The 25,320-nt window shown below is 41.1% G+C and overlaps 3 protein-coding genes and 1 long non-coding RNA gene across 4 annotated transcripts; 2 read left to right on the top strand and 2 right to left on the bottom strand.

Moving 5' to 3' along the window:
- The first annotated feature begins 7,872 nt into the window (after nucleotides 1-7,872).
- Nucleotides 7,873-8,971, top strand: LOC121757788. The gene is made up of 3 exons (XM_042153273.1): nucleotides 7,873-8,178; nucleotides 8,253-8,601; nucleotides 8,673-8,971. Exons 1-3 carry the CDS (start codon nucleotides 7,873-7,875, stop codon nucleotides 8,969-8,971), a joined length of 954 nt encoding a protein of 317 aa, XP_042009207.1.
- Nucleotides 8,972-18,184: 9,213 nt separating this feature from the next.
- Nucleotides 18,185-20,411, bottom strand: LOC121757380. The gene is made up of 3 exons (XR_006041250.1): nucleotides 20,059-20,411; nucleotides 19,296-19,376; nucleotides 18,185-18,347 (listed from the first exon to the last, which is right to left on the bottom strand). It is a non-coding gene; the product is annotated as an uncharacterized LOC121757380 (long non-coding RNA).
- A 388-nt stretch (nucleotides 20,412-20,799) lies between these two features.
- LOC121757790 lies at nucleotides 20,800-21,267 on the top strand. The gene is made up of 2 exons (XM_042153274.1): nucleotides 20,800-20,875; nucleotides 20,960-21,267. Exons 1-2 carry the CDS (start codon nucleotides 20,800-20,802, stop codon nucleotides 21,265-21,267), a joined length of 384 nt encoding a protein of 127 aa, XP_042009208.1.
- A 2,156-nt stretch (nucleotides 21,268-23,423) lies between these two features.
- LOC121757791 (B3 domain-containing protein REM1-like) lies at nucleotides 23,424-24,351 on the bottom strand. The gene is made up of 3 exons (XM_042153275.1): nucleotides 24,286-24,351; nucleotides 23,937-24,201; nucleotides 23,424-23,857 (listed from the first exon to the last, which is right to left on the bottom strand). Exons 1-3 carry the CDS (start codon nucleotides 24,349-24,351, stop codon nucleotides 23,424-23,426), a joined length of 765 nt encoding a protein of 254 aa, XP_042009209.1.
- Nucleotides 24,352-25,320: the final 969 nt, after the last annotated feature.

A 25,320-nucleotide genomic window follows, 5' to 3' on the forward strand; every position in this document is an offset into this window, starting at 1 on the left:
AGTGTTTGGGCTGAAATTTCTCTATATTCGAATGTGGTTTTTGTGTTTCGGGTCTGAAAGCATGGATTCTTGTATTTGCTTTGGTTATTTCCCGACAGATTTAAAATGCCTAAGCGAGGACATCCGCGCTCACAACCATCCCAAGCTGCAGGTATATTTGCGGCGCTGCTTGTGCTATTGAATATTTTATCTGTCGATTTTGTGGAAGGATAATTGCATGTTGGATTAACGCATTATGTATATATGTAAGTGTCATTATGTGCAGTAAATGATGCATTATGGTGTGCGCATTAGGTAATCTAAAATGTACAGTGTTGATGTACGTGGATGCATTATTTGTTAAATAATTTGAATTATGGACCTGGTTCTTTTGCTGTTGTAGGAATTTGTGGTTATTGGAAGGTACGTATATGCATTATTTGGTTTAGGTAGTGCATTATGTAGTTGTTAATTGTCATTATCTGAGTATATTATGCATTATGAGAGATATTGTGTATATGGGTTAATAAACACAGTGAAGATTACATATGTGCATTATTTGGTTTAGACATTGCATTATGTAGTATGTTATTGTCATTATGTGTTGTATATTATGCATTATAAGAGATATTGTGTATATGGGTTAATCAATTCAGTGAAGTTTACATATGTGCATTATTTGGTTTAGGCATTGCATTATGTAGTAACTAATTGTCATTATGTGCAGTATATTATGCATTATGAGAGATGTTGTGTATATGAGTTAATCAACTCAGTGAAGATTACATATGTGCTTTATTTGGTATAGACAGTGCATTATATAGTATCTACTTGTCATTATGTGCAGTATATTATGCATTATATACTGTGTATATGAGTTAATCAACTCAGTAAAGATTACATATGTGCATAATTTGGTATAGACAGTGCATTATATAGTATCTACTTGTCATTTTGTGCAGTATATTATGCATTATAAGAGATATTGTGTACATGGGTTAATCAACACAGTGAAGATTACATATGGGCATTATTTGGTTTAGACAGTGCATTCTGTAGTATCTAATTGTCATTATGTGCAGTACATTATCATTATGAGAGATATTGTGTATATGGGTTAATCAACTCAATGAAGGTTACATATGTGCATTATTTTACATATGTGCATTATTTGGTTTAGGCAGTGCATTATGTAGCAGGTCATTGTCATTATTTGGAGTATATTAGGCATTATGAGATGTATTTGTATATGGGTTAATCAACGCAGTGAAGATTAAAAGTGCGCATATCATGTTGTATTCTGTTTTAATGATAATTTTCTGATGTTTAATGTTGTTTGTTCCATATCAGAGAAGCAGCTAAGACTCGACATCGACAAAGCGATCGACAATGTAATTCCGGTTGCACTTGCGAAAAGATTCAGGGATAGATTGGCCGAGGTGGCCCAAGAACAGCTGGAGATCAGGGTGAGCCGAAGAACCCGTAGAGGAAGAAAGGGCCCCCGTCTCTTACATAATATGTACATTATGTAAATCAGTCAAAATTAGTGCATATCTGTGATTATAACTAAACACTAGTTTTAGAAATCAAATTAATGGTCTTTGTTAACGTTGTTATTAATGTATACATACTAGACCCTAGCCCCTGGGCTTGTTAAACCCTTAGGGAAAACACGAAACGTGCGTCAAACATCTAAACACGGCACACCTTAAATTAAACGGGGCAGGATAAATGTTCATTACATATCACAAAACATGCATTATAGAAACTAAACTACACATTATACTCTACAAAAAATGTACATTACGTACATTTGTTTTAAAAATGTCTAAGCGCTATAAATGTGTAATCCCAGACGAATTACTGCAGCTCGTGTGTTTGGACAACGTTATTTAGACTTAAAACGTACTACACCCTAGCCCCTAGGCTTGTTAAACCCTATAGGAAAACAAGAAACGTGAACCAAACATAGAAACACGACACAACTTAAATTAAACGGATCAGGATAAATGATCATTACATATCACAAATAATGCATTACAGAAACTAAAATGCGCATTATACTATATAATATGTACATTATGTATATCAGTACAAAAACCCTACGCGCTACGAATGTGCGACCCCAGATGAATTACTGCAGCTCGTGTATTTGGACAACGTTATTTAGACTTAGAACGTACTACACCCTAGCCCCTAGTCTTGTTAAACCCTTGGGGGAAACAAGAAACGTGAACCAAACTTTGAAACACGGAACAACTTAAATTAAACGGATCAGGATAAATGTTCATTACATATCACAAATAATGCATTACAGAAACTAAACTGCGCATTATACTATATAATATGTACATTATGTATATTAGTAAAAAAAACCTACACGTTATGAATGCATTATTTATCCTGTTTTATGCATCACGTGGTTGCTGTTGTACATACTAGACCCTAGGCTTGTTAAAACCCTTAGGGAAATCAAGAAACCTGCGCCAAACATCGAAACACGACATAACTTAAATTAAACGGGTCAGGGTAAATATTTATTCATATTACAAATAATGCATTTGAGAAACTAAACTACGAATTATACTATGCTAAAATGTACATTATGTATGTCTGTTTTAAAAAATACCTACGCGCTATGCATGTTCAACCCGAGATGAATTACTGCAGCTCGTGTATTTGGACAACATTTTTTAGACTTAAAACATACTACACCCTAGCCCCTGTGCTTGTTAAACCCTTAGGGAAAACAAGAAATATGCGCCAAAAATTGAAACACGGCACAACTTAAATGAAACATGACAGGATAAATGTTCATTACATATCGAAAATAATGCATTAGACACACTAAAACTACGCATTACACTACATAATATGTACATAATGTATATCTATTTTAAAATATGCCTACGCCCTATGCATGTGCAACCCCAGACGAATTACTGCAGCTCGTGTATTTTGACAACGTTTTTTAGACTTAGAACATGCTACACCCTAGCCCCTAGGCTTGTTAAACCCTTAGGGAAAACAAGAAACGTGCGTAAAACATCGAAACACGACACAACCTAAATTAAACGAGTAAGGATAAATGTTCATTACATACCACAAATAATGCATTACAGAAACTAAATTACGCATTATACTACACAATATGTACGTTATGTATATCTATTTTAAAATATACCTACGCGTTATGCATGTGCAACCCCAGACGAATTACTCCAGCTCGTGTATTTGGACAACGTTTTTTAGACTTAGAACATGCTATACCCTAACCCCTAGTCTTGTTAAACCCTTGGGGAAAACAAGAAACGTGAACCAAACTTCAAAACACGGCACAACTTAAATTAAACGGGTCAGGATAAATGTTCATTACATATCACAAATAATGTTCATCTTCGTCCACTTATTCCTTCTTTCCCTATTGCATACAACAAGATACCAAGTCGTGACACCTTCAACCTTCCTCATCGCTTGTTTGCGCGTATCAAAGCCAACTGCGCGAGCATATACCTCGTAAAAAGCGAAAGCGAATTCCAAGGATTGGAATTTCTGAGCTTGGGAGAACATTCAGGTATAACAACCACTGTACAAAAAAGGGGAAAAAAGGGTCAGCATAAAAGTACAACGTTGCAAAGTAATATTCTGACAACTAATGCACTATTTTCATAAATTTATACAGTAAAATATTAAATATCGACAATTAGGTGATTTATGTATACGTCAAATGCACGCTATTGTTAAACAGTTTTTTTGGGGTGTACGTACTATACCGTACCCCCTGGGCTTATTAAACCCTAGGTGAAACAAGAAACGTGTGCAAAACATCAAAACTACTAACTGATATTTAAGACCTAAAGGAATAAGGCATACTAGCGGTCCTCCAAATATTCATAGAACCTATACTTTACAAATAACAGATTATGCATTATACAGACAATATTATGCATTACGCATTTTCATTTGGTGCATTATTTAAACAAACTTTATTGCGTACAATATGTATTAAACATTTTTTTTGGGGTGTACGTACTATACCCTACCCCATAGGCTTATTAAACCCAAGGTGAAACAAGAAACGTGTGCAAAATATCAAAATTACTAACCGATATTTAGGACCTAAAGGAATAAGGCATACTAGCGGTCCTTCAAATATTCGTAGAACCTATACCTTGCAAATAACAGATTATGCATTATACAGACAATATGATGCATTACGAATTTTCATTTGGTGCATTATTTAAACTGTCTTTATTGTGTACAATATGTACATTAGAAACTTATGTGATTTATTTTTAGGTCAAACACAAGCTATTCTTATACGTTTTTATTAATGAGTAGGTACTATAGCCTAGCCTCTAGGATTATTAAACCTAACGGGAAACAAGAACCGTGTGACAAACATCAATACTACAACCCGATATTTATACCCAATAATAGTCAAAAAATTTCATTATACTTCATCAGTTTGTGCATTAAATGTATCGTTTAAAACAAACAAGCCGAGAGCTAAGCCATGAAGGAATGTTTCATATTCACTATCACCCTACACTAATTATCTAGCCCCCAAAATTGGGTAACCACAGGCCACTACAAGAACCCTAACGCTCATCTTCACCCTCAACTCTGATCTTAATGAAACTTTCTCTCTCTAGAGATGATGCTCTCACCTCTCTCTAACCCATACCCATCACCTCCCTTTTGCTGACTCCGCCGTCTGCTTTCTCTACCTCGTATCTCTCACTTTCTTCATCAGACACCCCCTCCGTCACATCCCACCCACCTTCGTGGCCGGCGCTTACCAGCTCGTGGTGGCACAAGCATGGTAGAACCGGGGGAGTCCCCACCGCTTCCTGTTTCGCAGCCACCAGCCTTTTCGGCTCCGTCCCCTTCCCCCCCAATCCTTACTTTCTCCGAAAAAATCCTTCCAGAAAATGCCTCCTTCGTAAGCAAGCAACAACAATGAAGATGGGAATGTCTCTCTCCCCACGGTTCCTCGCGAGTAGTACATCCAAACTTCCGTCCAAAAACCGTAAGTGTTTGACCTCCATACCAGAGACGAGAGCCATTCGCCAACGGCTCAATTTTGGAGCTCTTTCAGAATCCCCCATGCTCGAAGAGACTGAGAAACCAATCCGCCGGAAAAAAGGAGGAAAGAAGAAAAAAGTCGAACACGGCCACCCTCCGCTGGGAGAAACCACAGAGGAGATGGATCATCCTCCAGCCAGTAATGGAAACGACAAAAATCCTATCATGATGGTTGAAGATATCCCACAGTTCCTTTCTCCTGAGATGGCGGACGACCCAAGTGCGCGGGAGGGCATGGCTCTCAACTCTCCAGAATCTATTCAAACTTCCGATGGAGCAAACCAACCGGAACAAAATGCGACCGTTGGAGGAACACGTCATGAGGCAGAAGACATTGTCTCATCGCCTAAAGCCAGACAAAAACCTGAGACTATCTCTGGTGGCGGTACCTCGGCTGAGAAAATGAATGTCCAAACAAAGTTGCTTTTAGAAAGTCAACTTATTCCTTGCCCAAATAAGGAAAGTCACCTTAGTCAGATTCCAAAATCTGCAGCTGGAAAAGGACAACTTGAAGTTGACCCTTCTATGGACCTAGTTGCTTCTCAACCCCTACAACAGGCGTCGTGGTGGGCGACGGGAGGCTTAGTCATCGCTAATCGGAATGAAGAAGAAATGGAGACGTCCAACTTTGATGCCAACTTCCCTCCCTTAGGTGGAAGTCGAATTTCATCTCTCCAAGCCAACTTTGAGAGGGGAGGTGGCTGCGGAATGGAGTCCGGAAATAGCCTAGATCAGCACAATATACAAAGGAGACCTTCCAAATCACATCCAAATGGAGATAGCATTCCGGCTAAGGATCTTGGGCAGAAACAAGGCAGCTTCCAAACAGGAGATGATGGCAATGTGTGGAAGGATAAGAATCTAAGACGGATCTTCCAGCCGATCTCTTCCCATCTCAAGACCTCTGATCACGTTGCTTTCGACCCAGAGAAGATCAAGCTCTTAGGCACATCCACAGAGAAAGAAGGAATTCCCACCATCTCCTTCACATCTGAGGACACCGAGTTCCTAACGGAGAGGCTCGGTCATTCGGTGGTTGGTAAATTTTTTCACTCAATTCCATCCTCCTTCCATATTCAAAAAGCGCTCGGAAATATTAAGTTTGAAGGTAACTTCTCTTGGAAATATCTCAATGCAAAACACATACTCATCCAACTTGGGAGTTTGGCAGACTACGGACGCCTCCTAAACGGACCAAATGGATCCCCTGTTTGGTTCATCGACAGGCACCCAATGAGGGTTTTCAAATGGACGTCGGAATTCGACCCCTTCTTTGAGTGCCCTGTCGCAGCAGTTTGGTGCAACCTCATTGGCCTCCCCGCTCATTTGTTCGAACAATCCGCACTCTTTGCCATCGGAAAACTGCTTGGGGAACCTATCCATGCGAATCGGGCTACGATCTCCCAAGAGAGACTATCTTTCGCCCGTATGTGCATCGAGATATTTATCTCAAAAAAACCAACGGAGGAAATCATCTTGGAGATTTTTTGTTACACACACAAATCGGACACACACACCCACACACACACACATCGGATTTCGAGATACATTGGCAAGCGAACTAGCCTCTTCCAGCCCCTCATGGTCCCACGAACTAGCCTCTCCCTTCCCCTCGTGGTCCCTCGAACTAGACTTGTCCTGTCCCTCGTGGTCCCACGAACTAGCTGCTGCACCACCCTCAGACGGGTCCAGGCCAAGCACCGGCCTCTCCCATTCCCTCGTGGTCCCACGAACTAGCTGCTGCACCACCCTCAGACGGGTCTCGTGAGAGTAAGCGGACCACCCTCAGGCTGGTCCAGGCCTGAAAGTAGACCACCCTCAGGCTGGTCCAGGCCCATATGCTTGCAAAGTCCCAAGGCAACAAGCCTTGGGCCCACAGGGAAATTAATCCCAAGTTGCGCCATCCAGGATTCGAACTCAGGACCTCCTGGATGGCGCCATATCCTTGCCTCCCTTCCCAACCAGTTGGAGATTGCGGGGAAGGAGGTGAGACAGAGAGTGAAATGGGACCGTATACCGCTCTATTGTGATGAATGCCGACATGTGGGCCACTCAAAGGAGTCATGTTACGCTAATGGAAATAGGCCGAAACCGGAGAGGAAGAACTATAACAATCAACGTGTGGCTCACGTCCCTGCACGGGCGAATGGACAAAAGGGAAAGGGACCGACGATCCATGACAGTAGAGTTCCCTCAGTAGCAGGTCAACAGGCCCAACCCACCCTGATCTATAATGCCTTCGATGTTTAAGAGGATATTTCAGTCCCCGGTGAAGAGACGGCAGAGATGTCCGGTTCCAGAGATAGGCAAGGCAATGGTAAGAATAACAAAGATAAGGGAAGGGAGGAAGACCTCGATGATGACGGGTTTCAACTGGTCACGAGACAGAAGGGGAGAAAAAATAAAACTGGCTCGACCTCTCCCCACCGCCGTTCGCAACACCCAAATGAAATAGAGAGAAATCATTCTATTTCACCGAGAGCGGACGCAGAGATTAGTTCAAAAGGACGGAGAGACGATGTGGGATGGCCCAGCTTCCAAGGGCGACAACCAAGCTCCTTCAAGCCTTCATACTACCAACAAATGGAACATGGAGGATTTGACACCGAAACCTTTGAGGAAGTAATGGATGCAAAAATAATTGCGGAAGAACTAGACCCCGGGATCATTCTCATTGAGGCAACGGGAGGTCGTCCAGAAAGAGATAAACATCTCCCGGAGCAGGGAGCTTTGGAAGAGAAAGATGATAACCAACCAAAGAAACTGAGGAGTTCTGCCTCAGGGTCGTCGCTTTGAGGTTTTCCCATGTCAGTTTCCTTCATGATATGGAATGCTAGAGGGCTCGGAAACTCCGACACTCTGAGCACCCTAAAACATCTGATTAAGACATATAATCTTGATTTTGTAGCCATAAGCGAACCCCTGGTCTCTCCACAGCCTGAACTTCTCAAAAAGAAATTAGGCATGGAATTCAGGGGTGTTGATACTAATGGACAGATTTGGCTGCTGTCCCAGAGTGATATGGGGATTGAGATCCTGGACAGTTCTGATCAACTTCTACACTGCCGGATCAATTCTCAAAGGTGGGCATCGCCTATGTACATATCAGCTGTATATGGAAAGTGTACACGTCGGGGATGATACTCACTTTGGAATAAAATGACTCGCTTTGGAATAAAATGAAGGATATCTCAGGAGAGATGGATGGTTCCCCTTGGCTGATCGGAGGGGATTTCAACACATTAATCTCAGAAACCGAGCGACAAGGAGGTTCTCACAACAGATACCGAGCGATGCTCGACTTCGTGGAAGCCATTGAGGACTGCCAATTGCTTGATCCTGGCTTTGACGGCCCGAAATTCACTTGGGCCAGGGGACCCTCAGAGAAAGGCTGGATAGAATCCTCATCGGGGAAGGTTGGAACAGCGTATTCAGCAGCACCAGAGTCACTCACCTCCCCCGAGTTTCTTCCGACCACGGCCCCCTTCTTGTCCAATGCTTTACATCTACTGCAACATCTCGACCTCCTTTCAGGTTCCAAAACATGTGGTGCAAACATCCGGGATTCTTGGAACAGGTGGCCAATGTTTGGTCTCCTGATACAGGCTACCATGGGATGAGGAACCTACAACTCAAACTCACAAGAACTAAGGGCGCACTTAAACGGTGGAACAAGGAGGTCTTTGGTAACCTCTTTGCGAATCTTCGAAAAGCCGAAGAGGAAGCTGTCAAAGCACAGGAGTTGTTTGATACAACGCCCTCCCCAGCCAACCGATTAAAAATGAACAGAGCAACGGCGGAATATATCCTCCAAGTGCGGATGGAGGAAGATTTCTGGAAGCAAAAATCAGCAATCAAATGGATCACAGAAGAGGAACGGAACACGAAGTTTTTCCATGGTTAGGTGAAACAGAAAAGAGTCAAGTCTCGGATACATATCATCAAAGAAGGGCAACGAGAACTTACCGAGACAGGGGAAATTCAAGCTTCAGCAGTGTCCTTCTTCCAGGATCTCCTGTCTTCTGAAGGAGAATCAGAGGCGGTTCCGGATTTCTCTATTCTGCACCAGATACCTCCTGAGATAAACAAGGAAGCTCTTTGCGAACCTCCAACTTTAAAGGAAGTCAAAGAGTGTGTTTGGAGCATTGATCCCTTCAGCACGTCAGGGCCAGACGGATTTTCATCCTTTTTTTTCAATCGTGCTGGAGTATTGTGGGTCCAGACATTCATGCGGCAGTGTAGGCATGCACAAACCGGCCCGGCCCGGAACCGGCGGTTTGAACCGGCAGGCGGGTTGAAGGGTCGGAAGGGCCGGTTCAGGTTCGGCAATATATTAAACCGTGAACCGGCGGTTCGGCGGTTCGAACCGCCGGTTCAAAGGGTCGAACAGTGTTTCGTAGGTTAGGGGTTCGTAGGGTTCGCGTAGGGGTTTAGGATAGCCGTTGGAACCGGCGGTTTGCGGGGTAAACCGCCGGGTTGAGGGGTAAACCGGCGGTTTGGGAGCCGGTTTCCGACGGTTCCGGTAACTTTTCAGAGGCTAGGTCATAGGGTCAGTGTTTAGGCCTGCAAAACCGGTCAAAAACCGCCGGTTTTCGGTCAGAAACCGGCGGTTTTCTGACGCAAACCGTGGCGAACCCGCCGGTTTAGGGTTGAACCGCCGGTTTCGGCGGTAAACCGGCGGTTCACGGCAGATTTCAAAATTTCAAAATTTTTTTTTTCATCCAATTTTACTCCTATAAATACCCCACTTCTCCTTCATTATTCCTTGCCCCATTCCTTAAATTTTCGGAATTTCATTCTCAATCTCCATTTCTCTATTCTCTCCTCATTCTCTCTAATTGCGCAAGTTTAATTCTACACTTTCTACTCACTACTATATTTGTTGTGCTCATAATTTACCACTTCTTTTATACTTCATACATATTTCATTCCAAGTCCATATTACTTTTCATTTATCAATATATTCAATATATCTTCTTCTCGTGGTGGATCGGGACGTGGTGATCGGGGCAAGGAAATAGCCCAAGATCAAAGCACTACGCGTCCCTCAAAATCTGGAAGAGGTTTCCCGATTGGCAGCCGAACGCATGCAAGTAAGTAATGAAAAATTTGTTTTCCAATTCACATGCACAAAATTTCATTAATTTTTTTTTGCGTTCATACTTTTAACTTCTACGTACATAATATTTGTAGATGGAAGAAGATCATAGGACCGCCATGCTACTTGCTGAAATGCAACAAGGTGGGGGTATGGGAGGTCTTTCCCAACAAGATGAGGAGTTCGACGTTACTATATCGTCGGACTCGGACAACAACGAGGATAGATCGCATTCTCGTATTCCTTCTAGCACCGGTGGAAATGAGGAGATGCCTCCCCCTGCACCCACTAACACGGCAAAAGCTTTGAAATCGGACATTTTTATCAAACACTACAAGAAGGTCCCGGTGGTGATTCCAAGTCCTCACGATCCGAACTCTCAAGAAGAGACTTCGGACTTTCATGTTTACTGCAACTATTGCGATAAAGTGTACAAATGGTCCGCCGGTGGTGGATATGGCACCCTCCGTCGCCATTTAGTGGCAAAGCATCCGGTAGAATGCGGCACTGCCTCTACCCAAAGCCAACTAAACTTCTAACCCGCCGGCTCGGGTTCGTCAGGTGCGCCTCTATTTAAATATGATAAAAAGAATTTTGATGATACAATGACTAGATGGGCGGCTATGAAGCATATGCCCTTTAATGTTTTTGATGACAAAAGTTTTGAGGTTACTATGCAAAGTGGGTTGAATGTAGCAATCAAAAGAATAGGTAGAATGACCGTGCAAATGAGCAATTGGGATACGTAGGCACCTCAACTTAAATTTTTAATTTAAGTTGAGCTCAAGTCCTTTTTCTTTTATTTCTTTTTTTACCTATTAATTCCTACTTTAAAAATATGCAAATACAATTACATAATTGTATTTGCATATACTCTAGTCGATGAAGTATATTTCTCTATACGGCTAAATGAGGGGAACTTTTGACAATTCTACTATAATTGTTGATTGTTAGACGAAACTCAACATTTAAAGTTGAATTGCTAAATGTGTCCTTAATTTAGTTATGTAGAAAAATCTTCTTCGCCGGTTAAGAGTATATATATAATACACTTATACGTTTAAGAACTTCAACGTCGTTTTTTGTCATTTGTAATTAGTTCTTCACTAGTAGTCTCATTTGTATTTAAATTTTGTTTAAGACTTCAAGACCGCCATATGTTTTCAATTTGTAATTGTTGTAACTTGTAACGTGTAATTTGTAAACATGCAATTTCAATAAAATTGCAACTTTAGCCGTATTCTTTTCAATTTTATTTACTCACATTTCATACAAAAACAAACTTGAAAAGTGTAATGTAATTTGATTAAAATTGAAAAGTTGAAAAATGCAAAAAAAAAAAAAAAAAAATTCGTCGAACCGTCGAACCGGCCCGGAACCGGCGGTTCAAGCAGAAAACCGGCGGTTTTGAACCGCCGCGTAAACCGCCGGTTTTTTGAACCGGAACCGGAACCGCCGGGAGCTAGGCGGGCCGGTTCAGGTTCATGGATTTCTCGACCCTTGACCCGCCGGTTCGTGCCCGGAACCGGCGGTTCCCGACCCTTGTGCATGCCTACGGCAGTGGTTGATTTCTTCGAGGGGGCTTATATGCCTAGGAGCTTCACCGCCACAATGATTGTTCTCATTCCTAAGAAGAACAACCCGGAAAACTGGACAGATTTCAGGCAAATCAGCCTCTGTAACGTGACGAACAAAATCATCTCAAAGATTATTTCGTCTCGGCTGGCCCAGATCCTTCCAACGGTTATAGCACCCAATCAGAACGGCTTTGTTAAAGGGAGGTTAATCAGCGACAACGCTCTCCTTGCACAGGAGCTCATTCACGATCTTCACTGGGATAAACCCTCCCCCAACGTTGCTCTCAAACTTGACATGGCGAAGGCCTATGATCGTGTGCATTGGCCCTTCCTCCTAAAGGCCTTACAGCATATGGGTTTCCCAGCCAAGTGGGTGGACAACATTAATCGATGCATCAACTCATGCTGGTTTTCGGTCTTGATCAATGGTAGTCCCGAGGGGTTCTTTCATTCATCTCGGGGACTTAGGCAAGGGGATCCACTGTCTCCTGGCCTTTTTGTGTTGGCCGCAGACTATTTATCTAGGACCTTGGATAAGCTTATTATCGGTGAGAGGGACATGAAATACGGGACGGGAAGAAACCGCATGCAAGTTTCGCATCTGGCTTACGCGGATGACATCCTTATTTTCACGCAAGCAAATGGTGATGCCCAAAGGAAGCTCCTCCAATGTCTTACACATTACGAAGAGGTGTCTGGACAGATGGTGAATGCTTCAAAAAGCAATTTCTTTATTCATGATAAACATGCCTCCTGGGCTCCTACAATACATCGGATCGGGGGTTTTAGACGCGGGTCTTTCCCCTTCACCTACCTCGGTGTCCCTTTATACAGAGGAGTTAAAAAAAATGAACTATTTTGGTTCATTAGAGACAAGATTGCCAGCAGACTCCTCTCGTGGTCACACAGACATCTCTCCTTTGGGGGTAGACTTTTGCTTATCAAGAGTACTCTGGATACCATTCCTCTCCATGTTTTCCAAGTCCTCGAGCCAACTGCAGCAGCGCTTCAACGGATGGAACAGGTTATGGCAAGGTTCTTCTGGGGGTCGTCAAACGATAATAGGAAGACACACTGGATCAAATGGTCTGATTGCTGTAGACCTCACTCGGAAGGAGGTCTTGGCATCCGACGATTGCATGATATGGTACAGGCCTTCAGCTACAAGCTTTGGTGGAGATTCCGAGAGCAACAATCCTTATGGGCTAGGTATATGCAGGCCAAATATTGCCTCCGTTCTTCGCCGTCTGAGGTCTCCCCTTCTCATCGACACAGCCAGGTATGGAGACGTATGTTCCAAGCAGGACAGAAAATCCAGCCACTAATGAAGTGAGCTTTGGGAAACGAGCATATTAGCTTTTGGGATGATACTTGGCTCGAAGACGTCCCTCTCAGGGAACTCGGAAACGGAATGAACCAAGACAATGGCGGTGTCCGGGTCTGTGACTGCTGGGGAGGAGAAGAATAGGATGAGGAAACACTTCAAGAGCTGCTTATTCAGAGAAATTGCTCTTTGGAACTTTTAGAAAAAATCCGCCCGATCCCGTTTCTAAAAATGACGAACGATGTTTGCAGATGGACGCTAACTGGGAACGGTAACTTTTCAACATCATCAGCGTGGCAGCTGGCGAGAGTTCATCATCCCGAGAATAGCATCTACAATCAATTCTGGTGTAGGGCGATCACTCCTTCCATGGGAATTTTCCTTTGGAGACTGGTAATTAACCGAATTCCGGTCGACACAAAGCTTCAATGGAGAATGTTGCTAATGGCATCCAAATGTAGATGCTGCAAGAATTCTGATATCGAGACAGCGGGACATTTGTTTATCTATAGTGAAGCAGCCCGCTGGTTATGGAATTATTTTGGGAAATGGTTGTCTTGGGAGGCAGAAAATTCGGAGGATGAGGGAAGAATTATCCTGAGACTTCGCAAATGGAGAAGTCTCTTCCCTGGCACCTCGCACCTGCATATCAGCTCGGTCCTCCCTTGTCTAATCATGTGGTTTCTTTGGTTAGAAAGAAATGCCTGTACTTTCCAAGACACGGAATTCAACGTTGGCAACATCAAGAGAAGAGTCGAGCTGCACCTGGAGAGACTCATTATCAGTGGCATCATGGCCATGGAACATTGGAAGGGTGTTCGACAGCTACACCCACTCTTAGCTAGCAAAAAGACAAGACGGAAATTCACTAAAGCCACCAGAGTGGACTGGCTAGCTCCTGACGAAGGCTGGATCAAAGTGAACACGGATGGTGCCTACTCCCCAAGCAACAACAAGGCCGGAGGGGGTGCTGTGATACGTAACTCGGAAGGAAAACTGATCGAGGCCTTAACCTTCCCCATTGAAGCGGCCTCTCCCCTTGAAGCATAACTGAAAGCCTTTGAGTTGGGTCTCGCAGCGGCCTCCAGACATGGAGCTAATATCTGGATGGAAACAGACGCATAATGCATCGTCCACATGCTCGGAAAAGGAGAACAAGGGCCTGCTAAATCTAGGCACGTCCTCAGCAAGATTCAGATCATGTTGGCTACGAAGAACGTCAAAGTTTCGCACATTGCAAGAGAAGGGAACAAGCCGGCTGACCTGCTAGCGACGAGAGGATGTGATGAACAAGGGATTCATGCTTTCGAGCGGAGCTCTGCCCCACCCCGGCTGAGAGCCCTGCTCGAACTTGATGAAAAATGAATCCCAAATTTTCGGTTTCAAACAAAATGGTCAGAATCAGGGTAAGCCTCGGAGAAAGGAGGAGGATATGGCATGAATTATAACTGGTGAGTGAACAGGTGACCTATGCTCCGGATGTGAGAAGGTCATTTGATCACTCCTGTGGTCTTTTTTTGTTCTTTTCTTCCTTTTTTTGATTAATATAGCCGGTGTATGGTTTCCCTTTTGTATGTAGTCACTTTTGGACTGTAATTGTAACCCTCTTGTATGCAGTCACTTTTGGACTGTAATTGTAGCTTCCGACAGTTCAATGAAATGAACAGGTTGAGGGTCCGCCTAACCCTCCGCCAGGATGGCGTTTGTCTAAAAAAAAAGAACCCTAACGCTCAGCAATTGAAACCACACGAAATACGTGCTCATTAAGCAGCACAGGCAGATTAACGGATCTGAATTGTTATTCTTACCTCCGATACTTAGACAACTACACGCATACGAAGAAAAAAAATGGAATTACCTTCTTCCATTATTGACAGGAAAACGATTGCAACAATACCGTCTAAGAAATATAGTAATAACAATAATCCGGCAACCGAGACTCGACAATTGCAACTTCCGGAATACTAGAATGAAAATTGCAAAGATGGAAGAAGGAAAAATTGGGTCTGACGCGTGAGAAAAAAGAAAAAAATGGCAAGATCATGAAGGGAGGAAATCATGGATATTTCCATAACCACCAACATATTGTTTCACTATTATACCCTTCCTCATATTAAAATTGACTAAAATGTAAATTTTAATTCCAAAATTTTTGGCCATTGGATGAAGAAATTAGACGGTTGAGATCAAGAAGGAAAAAGGAGAAAATATGCAAAAAGGAAATGAATACATCCCTATATATATATATATATTAGAAACGTTAATTACACTAAAAAAATATTTAAATTTCTAAATTTTTTCTCAAAATATGTATGTTTCATTTTGCACAAATCTCAAATATTGATTTGATCATGTTTAGATTTGAGTTTAAGCATATATATCAAATTTATCATAATTAAATGTTTTAAGTTTTATAAAATATAACTGATTTTAATAATTACTTTTTTGATTGATCGCATGTTAATTTTATCGGTACAACCCGATTAATCCGATGGACTAGCCCAAAACTCGAAAAAATTACAATCTAATTAGCCCACACCCAATTGACCCATAACCCGAGTAGGATCGGCACGAAACCCGCTGGGTCGACCCGATTGACATCCCTATCCAGTCTAGGCATGCACACGGTTCAAAAATCGCCGGTTTCGGTTTGGAACCGCCGGTTCACGGTTCAAGATTTTCATGAACCTGAACCGGCCCGCCAAGGTTTAGGGCGGTTCCGGTTCCGGTTCAAAAAACCGTCGGTTCCGGCAACGGTTCAAAACCACCGGTTCCGAGCCGGTTCGGGGGTTCACTTTTTTTTTGCCTTATGAGTTCAATGAAACCATTCTTGATTCTCTCATTTTGTAGAGATATTCTTGAATGTTTTGTGTTTCAATGTGGGACAAAATATGTTGAAGTATTTTGTTTTATAACTACATGTTTAGATCATTTATTCAACTTTTTCCAATGTGGGATACAAACTTTCTTTTGTCTTCTACTTTTCTACTTTTATTCATTTTTCGTATAATATATAAACAAATATATTATTTGAATGTATTCTTGATAGATAAAAATAAATAATCATTGAGAAATATGATTTATATATAAAAAGATATTTATTTGTATAATAGTTATTGTTAGGTTCATACAATTTGTATAATAATTATTGTTTTAATGTTTATAATAGTATTTATTAGTTAACATATATATAAATTTTTAAACATAAGCAAATTGATAATGATAAAGAACTAATAGTTCAAGTATAATATTTGTTGTTAAATTGTAATAATAGAAGTTATAAATAATGACTTTTATCCCACATTGAAAGAAAGAGTAACACACCCAAGAATGTGTAACTATAAAAGAGAATAATCAAATACTCTCTCTTCCAATTTAAATGCTCAAATCCAACATTAAGTGTTGATATTTTAAAAATAAAAAAGTTTAACTTTAAGTATGAGCAATTGATTTTTTTATTTTGTTGTCTTTTTAGTCATTATTATGTATCAAATATGCATAAATAAAATTCATACAATAAGGTGAGAATTACAATTTTATTGATAACAAATTTGAACAAGACTAAGGGCTTGCTTGATTGCCCTGGTATGATCAGATAAGCCCTCCTAACTAGGGCTTGTCTAGTCTTTGATTGCCCTGATAGTGTTGCACAATGACCCGGGATACAACCACCAATCCGGTCCTCATTACGATACCACGCTAGCTTTGGTGTGTACACGTATCGGGGGATTCAGCTCCGATAAGCTTCATGTCGTCGTTCCCGATTGTATTAATTTCCTTTGATTGTCTAAAAGACCCCTCATAGGGTCAGATTAATCAAATTTGGGGGAATATCGTATAGAAATCTCATATTTTACCGGTGGCGATTTGTAGTCACTCTCGGCTGAGTCGCATATTCCAGGTTTGAAGTTATGTATTTCGTATCAATTTTTTCATGGATTGCATAATTTCCTTTCAATTGTTACCTTGGCTGATGTTATTTGCTACTTTAAATTCGCAGCAGAGTCCTTTTTTTCTAGTGCACGGACACGACTATCATAATCGGATCTCAATGGATAACGGAGAGGATTTCCGTGAGGTAAGTCAATTCAGCAAGTGCCCAATTGTTTACGCTTACAGATCTGAATTTATATATTGGTGTGTGCTGGGCATCTGCCGGTTTACATTGCTGTGTGTGGGCCTATATTATTTTCCAATTCTCTCAATTGCTTGCACAGAATGTTGTCTAAATTTTTGCTGTGTGAGGTACGTAGAAATCAAATTGTTATATTCGAATTGAAGTTTGCATTTTCTGTAATGGAATGCTTGTTCAGGTTTCATGTCCACAGAATGACATGACGGCCGTGTTGATTTTGCTTGAAGAGGTTATACAGAACTATCAAATTAACTTGCTGCTCATCTCTTTTATGATCTCATTACTCCGCCCTCAAAACCGCAAGCGTAAACGTTGGGATCGTCTAGGTCAGTTAGCGGTTCTAGATTCTATTCCGGCTCATGTATGTCAGCTGGATAGACTAGTGCGTGTAACAGATAGGGCATGTGTGGACAATTTACGAATGGATAGGAACACCTTTGGGCATGTATGTCGCATTCTCTGGGACCGGGTAGGCTTAATTGATCAAAAACTAGGCAGTGTGGAGGAACAAGTAGCCATGTTCCTTTGTGTGCTAGCACATCACAAGAAATCTCGCATAGTTGGGCATAACTTCATGCGCTCTTCTCAGACCGTGTCAAAATATATACATATTGTACTCCGTGGAATTCTCACACTACAGAGTATTTTTTTGGTGAAGCCCACACCAATAGATGAAGCTTGCTCTGACCGTAGGTGGAAATGGATCAAGGTACAGATTGTAACACCCCTCACCCGATTAATTTAATAATCGAATAAGTGATGTCACATTTTTGGTACAAATCCCGACTTAACAAAAAAAAAATCCTTGATTCTTTATTTATTTATAGATGAATTTTTTTCATTTACTTGGCAAACGGAAAAACTGTTATATAACGTCTAGAATTAAATCATAAACCTGTCTCCAAAAGTCTATATATATATATATATATATATATATATATATATATATACATACATACAACCTGGACACTCCTCACAAAATATACGTGCTTAGCAAAAGTTTATGAAGTAATATAACGTCCAAGGTACATTACACTTCTAATACATGCCACATTTATAAAATCCAAAAGAATTACCCAACGCAAAAGCTTGGCTAGTGACCTGACTTGAGCAGCTGTACAGCAAAAGAAAGTCTGATCACCTAATCTGCAAGGGGAAAGAAAGGAGTGAGCTTCAATAAACCCAATAGTATACTCAACATTAGAGCCTAAATTCCCAGAGTTAAGTAAATGTTGTACAACCAATAAATTTACATGATTAATTATGAAAACGATACAGAAACTACATCATTATATCCATGCACATATATTTCATATTAGAAACGAACAATTATTTGTCAATCTTCGATCTCATGGAGTTTACCCAAAAGGTTTACAAGTCATGTACTCAGAATCACAAAATGAGAATACAAAATAAATTGCATAACGTCAATTATTTAAAACACAGAGTAATAATAATAATATCCAAGTCACGAACACATATGCAACACATATGCAGATTACCAACATTTTTACATATTCAAACACATATAGCCCTCTTAAGTGCTTAGTGACAGACTAGGGTACGCGGACCAGAATCAGAATCAGAATCAGATACAGACGCGGCCATGGTCCTCAATGGGACGCCGCCCAGACCACCCATTAGGGTGCAGATCAGACAGATCAGATAGGGCCCATCAGATAACAGACGATCCTCGCTTCGGTTATCCAGAAGACGAGTGATCACAGATAATGCAGCGCTGCTGTCCTATGGCATGCCAATTGTACCCACCGAATACACTCAAGCAAGGGGGGGAAGCATAGTCACGCATACATATACTTTACTTCAGACAATTCTCAATAGAACACAACACATCAGATATCGTCACAGATAGATCACACATCATTACAAGTAATCATATTTGTTTACACCTCTTCAACATATATCAGATACCACATTTACCTTAATGCACACTTCCATATTCAATATTCACATAATTCACGTCAAAAGCAAAATATATAGATCACATAATGTATCACCGATTAACACACAATATTCTATATGAAATCACGTAAACTTAATTCAGGAATTAAGACTTAATGTAGAATATACTACCTCAAAATCTAAAATGCCGTGCTAGGTCACTTTACTCCTTTGCCTTCTCCTTGCCCGTGCTATCCCTCGGGCGAGGATTACCTTTCAATAAATAATTCTTATCAACACAAACACCAACAATAATGTAAGCATAAAGCATTCTCTTATAGTCAACTTTATCTGCTAATGCATATAGCTTATGTAAATTTTTTTATCTTTATTCTAAAAGCCATACAAATAATTTGTAACCAATTTAGACAAAATATTATAAACTTATGTTCTTACTTAACTACAATAGTTGAGCATAAGAACTCCCTTTATCCATTAACATTGCCCAAACAGTAGGAATAAAATCCTACATATGCATAACTAATTGAGCATAAACATCTTTCAACAAACTTCATCAAAATCGTCATCTTACACTTTTAGCTATAGGCTGCCCCAGGATGTACTTTACAGAAATTTACATATTTCTCAAAGTCATTATTTATCTTTTGTAAGAAAAGTAATTTCTCTAAGGTAAATCAAGTTTGTGGAGCAAGGTTCCAATCTAAATCACGATTCCATGTTATCTCAACATTTAAACATCATACCCATCAATTATATTCCATTCACTCAAAAAAGACTTAGGAAAAACTAGCAAACAATTATATAACAATTGTATTATTGAATTCGTAGCCAAAATTACTTAATATCCAAATTGGGGAAAAACTAACTTAAGAACCCTAGCTTTTAATTTTGAAGCAGAAATTGAATAAATTGGTAATGTGAGGGACTTGCTTACACAAAGGGAAGACAAGCCTAGCCTAAAGCTGCCGGAAAACGGCGATGACGTCGCCGGAAGGGCAGCAGCAATGCAGAGAGGGCGGCAGCAGGGTGGAGGAGACCGGCAGAGAGGAAGAAGAGTTGCTGGGGCGATCACCAGAGGGAGGCGACGGTGCGTCTCTAAGTATGTGTGTGTGTTTGAAAATGGCGGTGTGTGATTTGTCGCAGGGAGTGGTCTATGGTGTAGTGTGTAATAGTGGGAGTTGAATGTAAAGAAATTGGTGTGGAAGGGAAGAGTCACGTAAGTTCTAGAAGGGAGAATGGTTAACAAATCTTAATCACATTTCCAAAATCTTTTTCTTATTCTTTATTATCTTTCTTTCTTTTCTTTTATTCTTTCTCTAATAAACACCACACAAACAAATAATTCACATAATAAGAAACTATCTACACACTTCTAGAATTTAATTTATTTACGACTTCCGACGCATTTGAACTAATTTAATTTAATTTATTTATTTTTTTAAATTCGGGGCGTTACACAGATAGATTGCAATGCTTCCATAAATCTTCGATATAATGCATGATTGTTTTTTTTGTTCTATTTGTAGGGTTGTCTAGGGGCTTTAGATGGTACTTATATCAATGTGTGTGTGCCCATTGCTGATGTTCCCCGGTACCGTAATCGAAAAGGCCACATCACTACCAACACATTGGCCGTTTGTGACCCCCAGCTCAGATTCATTTATCTCCTTCCGGTATGGGAGGGCTCGCGGGTGACTCAAGGATTTTAAGAGATGCTGTCAGCAGGCCTGTAGGTCTCGAAGTTCCTAAAGGTGAGTTTTACATAGTTGGTTCAGGGCATAGCAGATAAATGGCAAGTGTCATGGTTAGTGATAAAATTTGGTTTACAATTTCAGGATGCTACTACCTCTGTGACAATGGATATCCCAACGCTGAAGGATTCTTGACGCCTTACAAAGCAGTCCGTTACCATCTTAAGAAATGGGGCGTCGGAAGGCAAGCACCCCAGAATCCGGCAGAGCTGTTTAACCTTAGGCATTCTAAGGCGAGGAACGTCATCGAAAGATCATTCGCCGTGCTGAAAATGAGATTGGGTATCCTCAGATCAGCAAGCTTTTATCCGATAGATGTTCAAACCGGGCTAATAATCGCATGCTTTCTGCTTCACAATTACATACGATGTCAGATGGTGGTTGATCCCTGAAAGAGTAGGTCGAAGGTGTTGCTTCAAGCAAGCGTGTATCCTACTGATCAGTACGGAAATCCCGGCTAATCCTGAACCTGGTATCAATAATTCCTCAACCCCATTCTACTGGCTAGTATAGTGGAGGCAAGGGTCGAATCCCACAGAGATGAATGCGCTTTGGGAATTGCGGTGATATTCTGGAAGGTTGGTTAGCTACCATGCTTAGGTTGAGACTTTATCTAGACTGGAATTTAAGATGGTACTCTACTGACTAGGAGGGTGGGAAGGTGTTGGAAAAATGGTTGTGTACGTGGAAAGTGGGGAACATGGTTTTCCGAAAGTGTATGGAAAGTACTGGTTTACTATAAAAGGCTAAACGGAATTACAGAGGGAAGAGGTAGTTAGGTGACTAGGTCTGTAGATATGAAAAGTAACAGCTGAAAAGTAAAGGACAAAAGTAAAATAAGTGGTTAAAAGCAAAAGTGGTCCCCAAGTCGGATGGGGATGTTATCTTCTTCAACTGGAATCAAATCAGGTCATCGAATCCAGAATTATCGCCTTAGAAACACAGATTAACAACTTCATGAACGCAGATCTGCGATTAAAACCTCAAATCAAAGACCGAACACTGAAACCGTAATTACGCCTCCTGGTCAACATGCAAGTTGGCAGAAATCACGTAAACAGGGCTTTCACACTTAACCATTGCAGATTCGAAATCTAACAACTATCTAGACCTTCAAACTCAGAGAAATTAACTACAGAATGAAAACATGCGATTCAACACTGGAAATTACCGTAACTACTGGATCTAAGCTATATAGACAGAAAAGAACGAAATCAAACAAGAACCGATACACAAAAACAACTTCATATCATTAAAACCGTTTGGGTCGCAACTAAAGCTTCAAAGTACGAAAGTATTCAGGAAAACAACAGATCCAACGTAAGAAAATAGAACGCGATTAACTAAGAAAGCAATTAAAGATTGTTTAGCCACTCCGGGCGATGAAACAGTTAACACTGCGGAACACTATGACTGGGACGAAGAACTGGAACTCCGGCGAACGGATTAGCTTCAAGTGATCATGGCTGTGGCGAGGAACGAGAACACGAAGGATAATGCTGCAGAACTGATCTACCGAAGAGAGATTGCTAACTAAGCGTAGGAGTTGATTAACTACTTGATGATGATTCTCTCTCCAAGTGACTTCCTTTTATAGGGAGGCTTCCCTTGATTTTTAGGGTAGACTTCACACATGAAATGACCCTTTTGCCCCCTTGCTTGCGGCTGATCTTCCCAGCTATCCTTCTTCTCCATCTCGAGCCTTTTTGGCATGCATACTGGTCAGGATAGCAACATCCTGACGCCCTTTTCACCTGAACTCTCCGATCATTGCCATACTGGCTATAACACTTCCCTGCACACTTCAGCAACTATTTTTTGCATATTTATTTCACTTATGCACATCATACTGACCAGTAACCAGCCTAGAATACGACTTATGAATCCCGTTGAGGCTGAGTTGGTAAACGAGGCTGATATTGATGACGATATTGATAATGAACCTCCGTTAGGTGGTGATAATATCAGTAGCGTGGAACCAACGACAATATGGAATAAAAAAAGGGATGATCTTGCATGTGCAATGTGGGCCGACAGAAATCATGGATAATTCTCGGTTGTTTCTGCAAATGATTCCTAAGTTCTGCTGTCATAGTTTCATCTTGTATTACGGATACATTCTTCTATTAATTACTCGTTATGTTGCTTGAATTCCGGACAATTTTGTATTGTTTTTCATTAGAAAATTTTTTCGCATAAGGAAGACATCAAATTTTAATTAGCTGATGTTAACTTACTTAATATTATTACTACCTGTTGGAGTCTTTCATTGAACTGTGATTTGCACTAGACTTTATGAAGCAGGAGATACTGTACTAGTCCACAAATTCCATAATAACTACCATAATATCCATTATTATGAACGTGATATTTGAAGCAAAACAATCACAAACATAATCTACTGCCATAGCTACCTAACATCTAATATAATAACAATCTGATCAAGAAAATTTGGTGATATATAATCACCTACAACAAGCTACATCACACGTTGCACAAATCAGAGTTCTACTACATACGTACTGCAGTTCCAAAGCATTCCCAATACTTATTCCCGATCAAACCACACATAAAACTGGACCTCATTCCGATCAATGAGTTTGAAGTGGCAGCGAGTACCAACCACGATGTTGTTAGCCTCTTTGAAACGTCTCCAGCCGCGTTTCACCCAAAAGTTGGTGTCACTGTGGCCGAGAACGATGAACCAAGAGTTTCCGTTCACGTTGAAGTAAACCGGGTCTTGCAGTGCATTCATCTGAATGTGGCGGCGCCAAAAGGCCATCGGAATCTCCAAAGACCGAGAGATGTTTGACCTGTCCAAGCTTACAGTGAAAGTTGGGCAACCATCATCCAAAACCTCGGGGTCCGGCGCATACTCGTTCTCTTCCGATGAGTCACCCCCATCCGTGTCTGATGGCACATAGTCGTCCGACGTATCGACGTCCGAGGCATCACTGTAGTCGGGGTCGCCGTATAAATCTTCTTCTCATATTTTAATGTATCACAACAAAGTAAAGTCAAAGCCAACAATATAGTTTAATCGAGGTCTTCGTAAATGCACCTTGTAAATCACTCAGTCGAGGACATCCCATCCTGGGGTTATACTGATTCACATAGAATATGCCCGCGTCGACCATAGTGAATGTAAGCACATCATCGTGAATAATGTTGTTAGCGAGTCGAAACTCCGACCAGCCAGTATGAAAATGGCAACCACTCGCAATGTTTAACAGTCTCACCTGCCACCTCTGTCCACTAGGCATGACTAGACGGCAGTCGAAAGGGAGTTGCGCTCCATGAAGAGCCACAAATTTGGGTGGAATGCGCTACAAAGATAAGAGACAACTACTTAATTTTGGCTCTAAGCAACGACGACATAAATTTGTAAACGGAACACAAGAAAAATTTACCAACTCAGTCAAACAGTGCTCTATCGAGATCTTCTTCATGAACGAAGGGAGTTTGAAGTAATCCATGGATGTAGGGAATGTATGGTGATATTTGGATGGCTTTTGTTGAAATTGAAGTGGCTTATTTAACACCCCTCAACCGCACTTGTGACTACTTACTGTATAGTATTTGATTAGCCACAACACTGCCCCAATACTGCCATCTGCTTATACAAGACGAGGGTGGGTAGCTTTTGGTTATATCCATGCATTGACTGCAATGGTAAACCCCTTACGCCATAGGCAGTACAATTTCAGATGTTTCAGACGGTAATCAGTGAGGTTGATGCGGTTGATTTGGAAGTATATGCATTACACTTGCTTAGATTAGATTTATAACAAATGGTGCACATTAAAATCTTCTACCTGCCTCCATCATATCTTCTCTACAAACTAAGCTAGGCAAGCTATAATTTATTTATTGCTCAACCATAAATCATAAATACTTTCGGATGTAAACGGTGCTCCTCTTAAATTTGTGTAAAACGTAAAAGAACCAGCCTCTACAACATTATCCTCATCCATTGAAAAGCCTAAAACTCTATACACAATGAACTTCATAATTCCTCCACAAGCCTGACGAGGTACTCCGCAATGTCCGTGATGTGATTATGCATCCGTTTGGAGTGGATCTTACAACGGACGACATAGCAGTTCGTGTTAAATTTTTGAAGGCTAGGTACATGAGTTTTAAAAAATTGGTGAAGACAACCGGTATCTAGTGGAATCCTCAAGACAGGATCGTTGTTGCCTCGGATTCGACGTGGAAGTTTATATTCAAGGTTGGTATTACTACATAATTTTAACCTATCTCCAAAACGTGAGCGGTTGTTGAATCCGTAACTATATCTTCCTTGCGTAATCTTGCATGCCAGAGTGATGCTTCGGCCGCGGCGTATTTTTATCGGGACGAGCCAGATTTCAGCCTTCTTGCGAGCTTCTTTAGCTCGTGCGACGTCAAGGTAGAATTCCCTCAAGAGGTAATATCAATTTCAG

The sequence above is a fragment of the Salvia splendens genome, chromosome 12 (genome assembly GCF_004379255.2).
Source record: "Salvia splendens isolate huo1 chromosome 12, SspV2, whole genome shotgun sequence".
Taxonomy (NCBI): Eukaryota; Viridiplantae; Streptophyta; class Magnoliopsida; order Lamiales; family Lamiaceae; genus Salvia; species Salvia splendens.

Bases quoted from the DNA above. Each gene is read 5' to 3' on its own strand.
- LOC121757788 (XM_042153273.1), top strand. From the start codon at position 7,873: ATGTCAGTTTCCTTCATGATATGGAATGCTAGAGGGCTCGGAAACTCC. The intron at 8,179-8,252 runs GTATATGGAAAG...AATAAAATGAAG, and splicing joins CGCCTATGTACATATCAGCT to GATATCTCAGGAGAGATGGA. The intron at 8,602-8,672 runs GTTCCAAAACAT...CTCCTGATACAG, and splicing joins ACATCTCGACCTCCTTTCAG to GCTACCATGGGATGAGGAAC.
- LOC121757790 (XM_042153274.1), top strand. From the start codon at position 20,800: ATGGGAGGGCTCGCGGGTGACTCAAGGATTTTAAGAGATGCTGTCAGC. The intron at 20,876-20,959 runs GTGAGTTTTACA...TTACAATTTCAG, and splicing joins AGGTCTCGAAGTTCCTAAAG to GATGCTACTACCTCTGTGAC.
- LOC121757791 (XM_042153275.1), bottom strand. From the start codon at position 24,351: ATGGATTACTTCAAACTCCCTTCGTTCATGAAGAAGATCTCGATAGAG. The intron at 24,202-24,285 runs GTAAATTTTTCT...TTATCTTTGTAG, and splicing joins AGCACTGTTTGACTGAGTTG to CGCATTCCACCCAAATTTGT. The intron at 23,858-23,936 runs GTGCATTTACGA...AAATATGAGAAG, and splicing joins TCGACTGAGTGATTTACAAG to AAGATTTATACGGCGACCCC.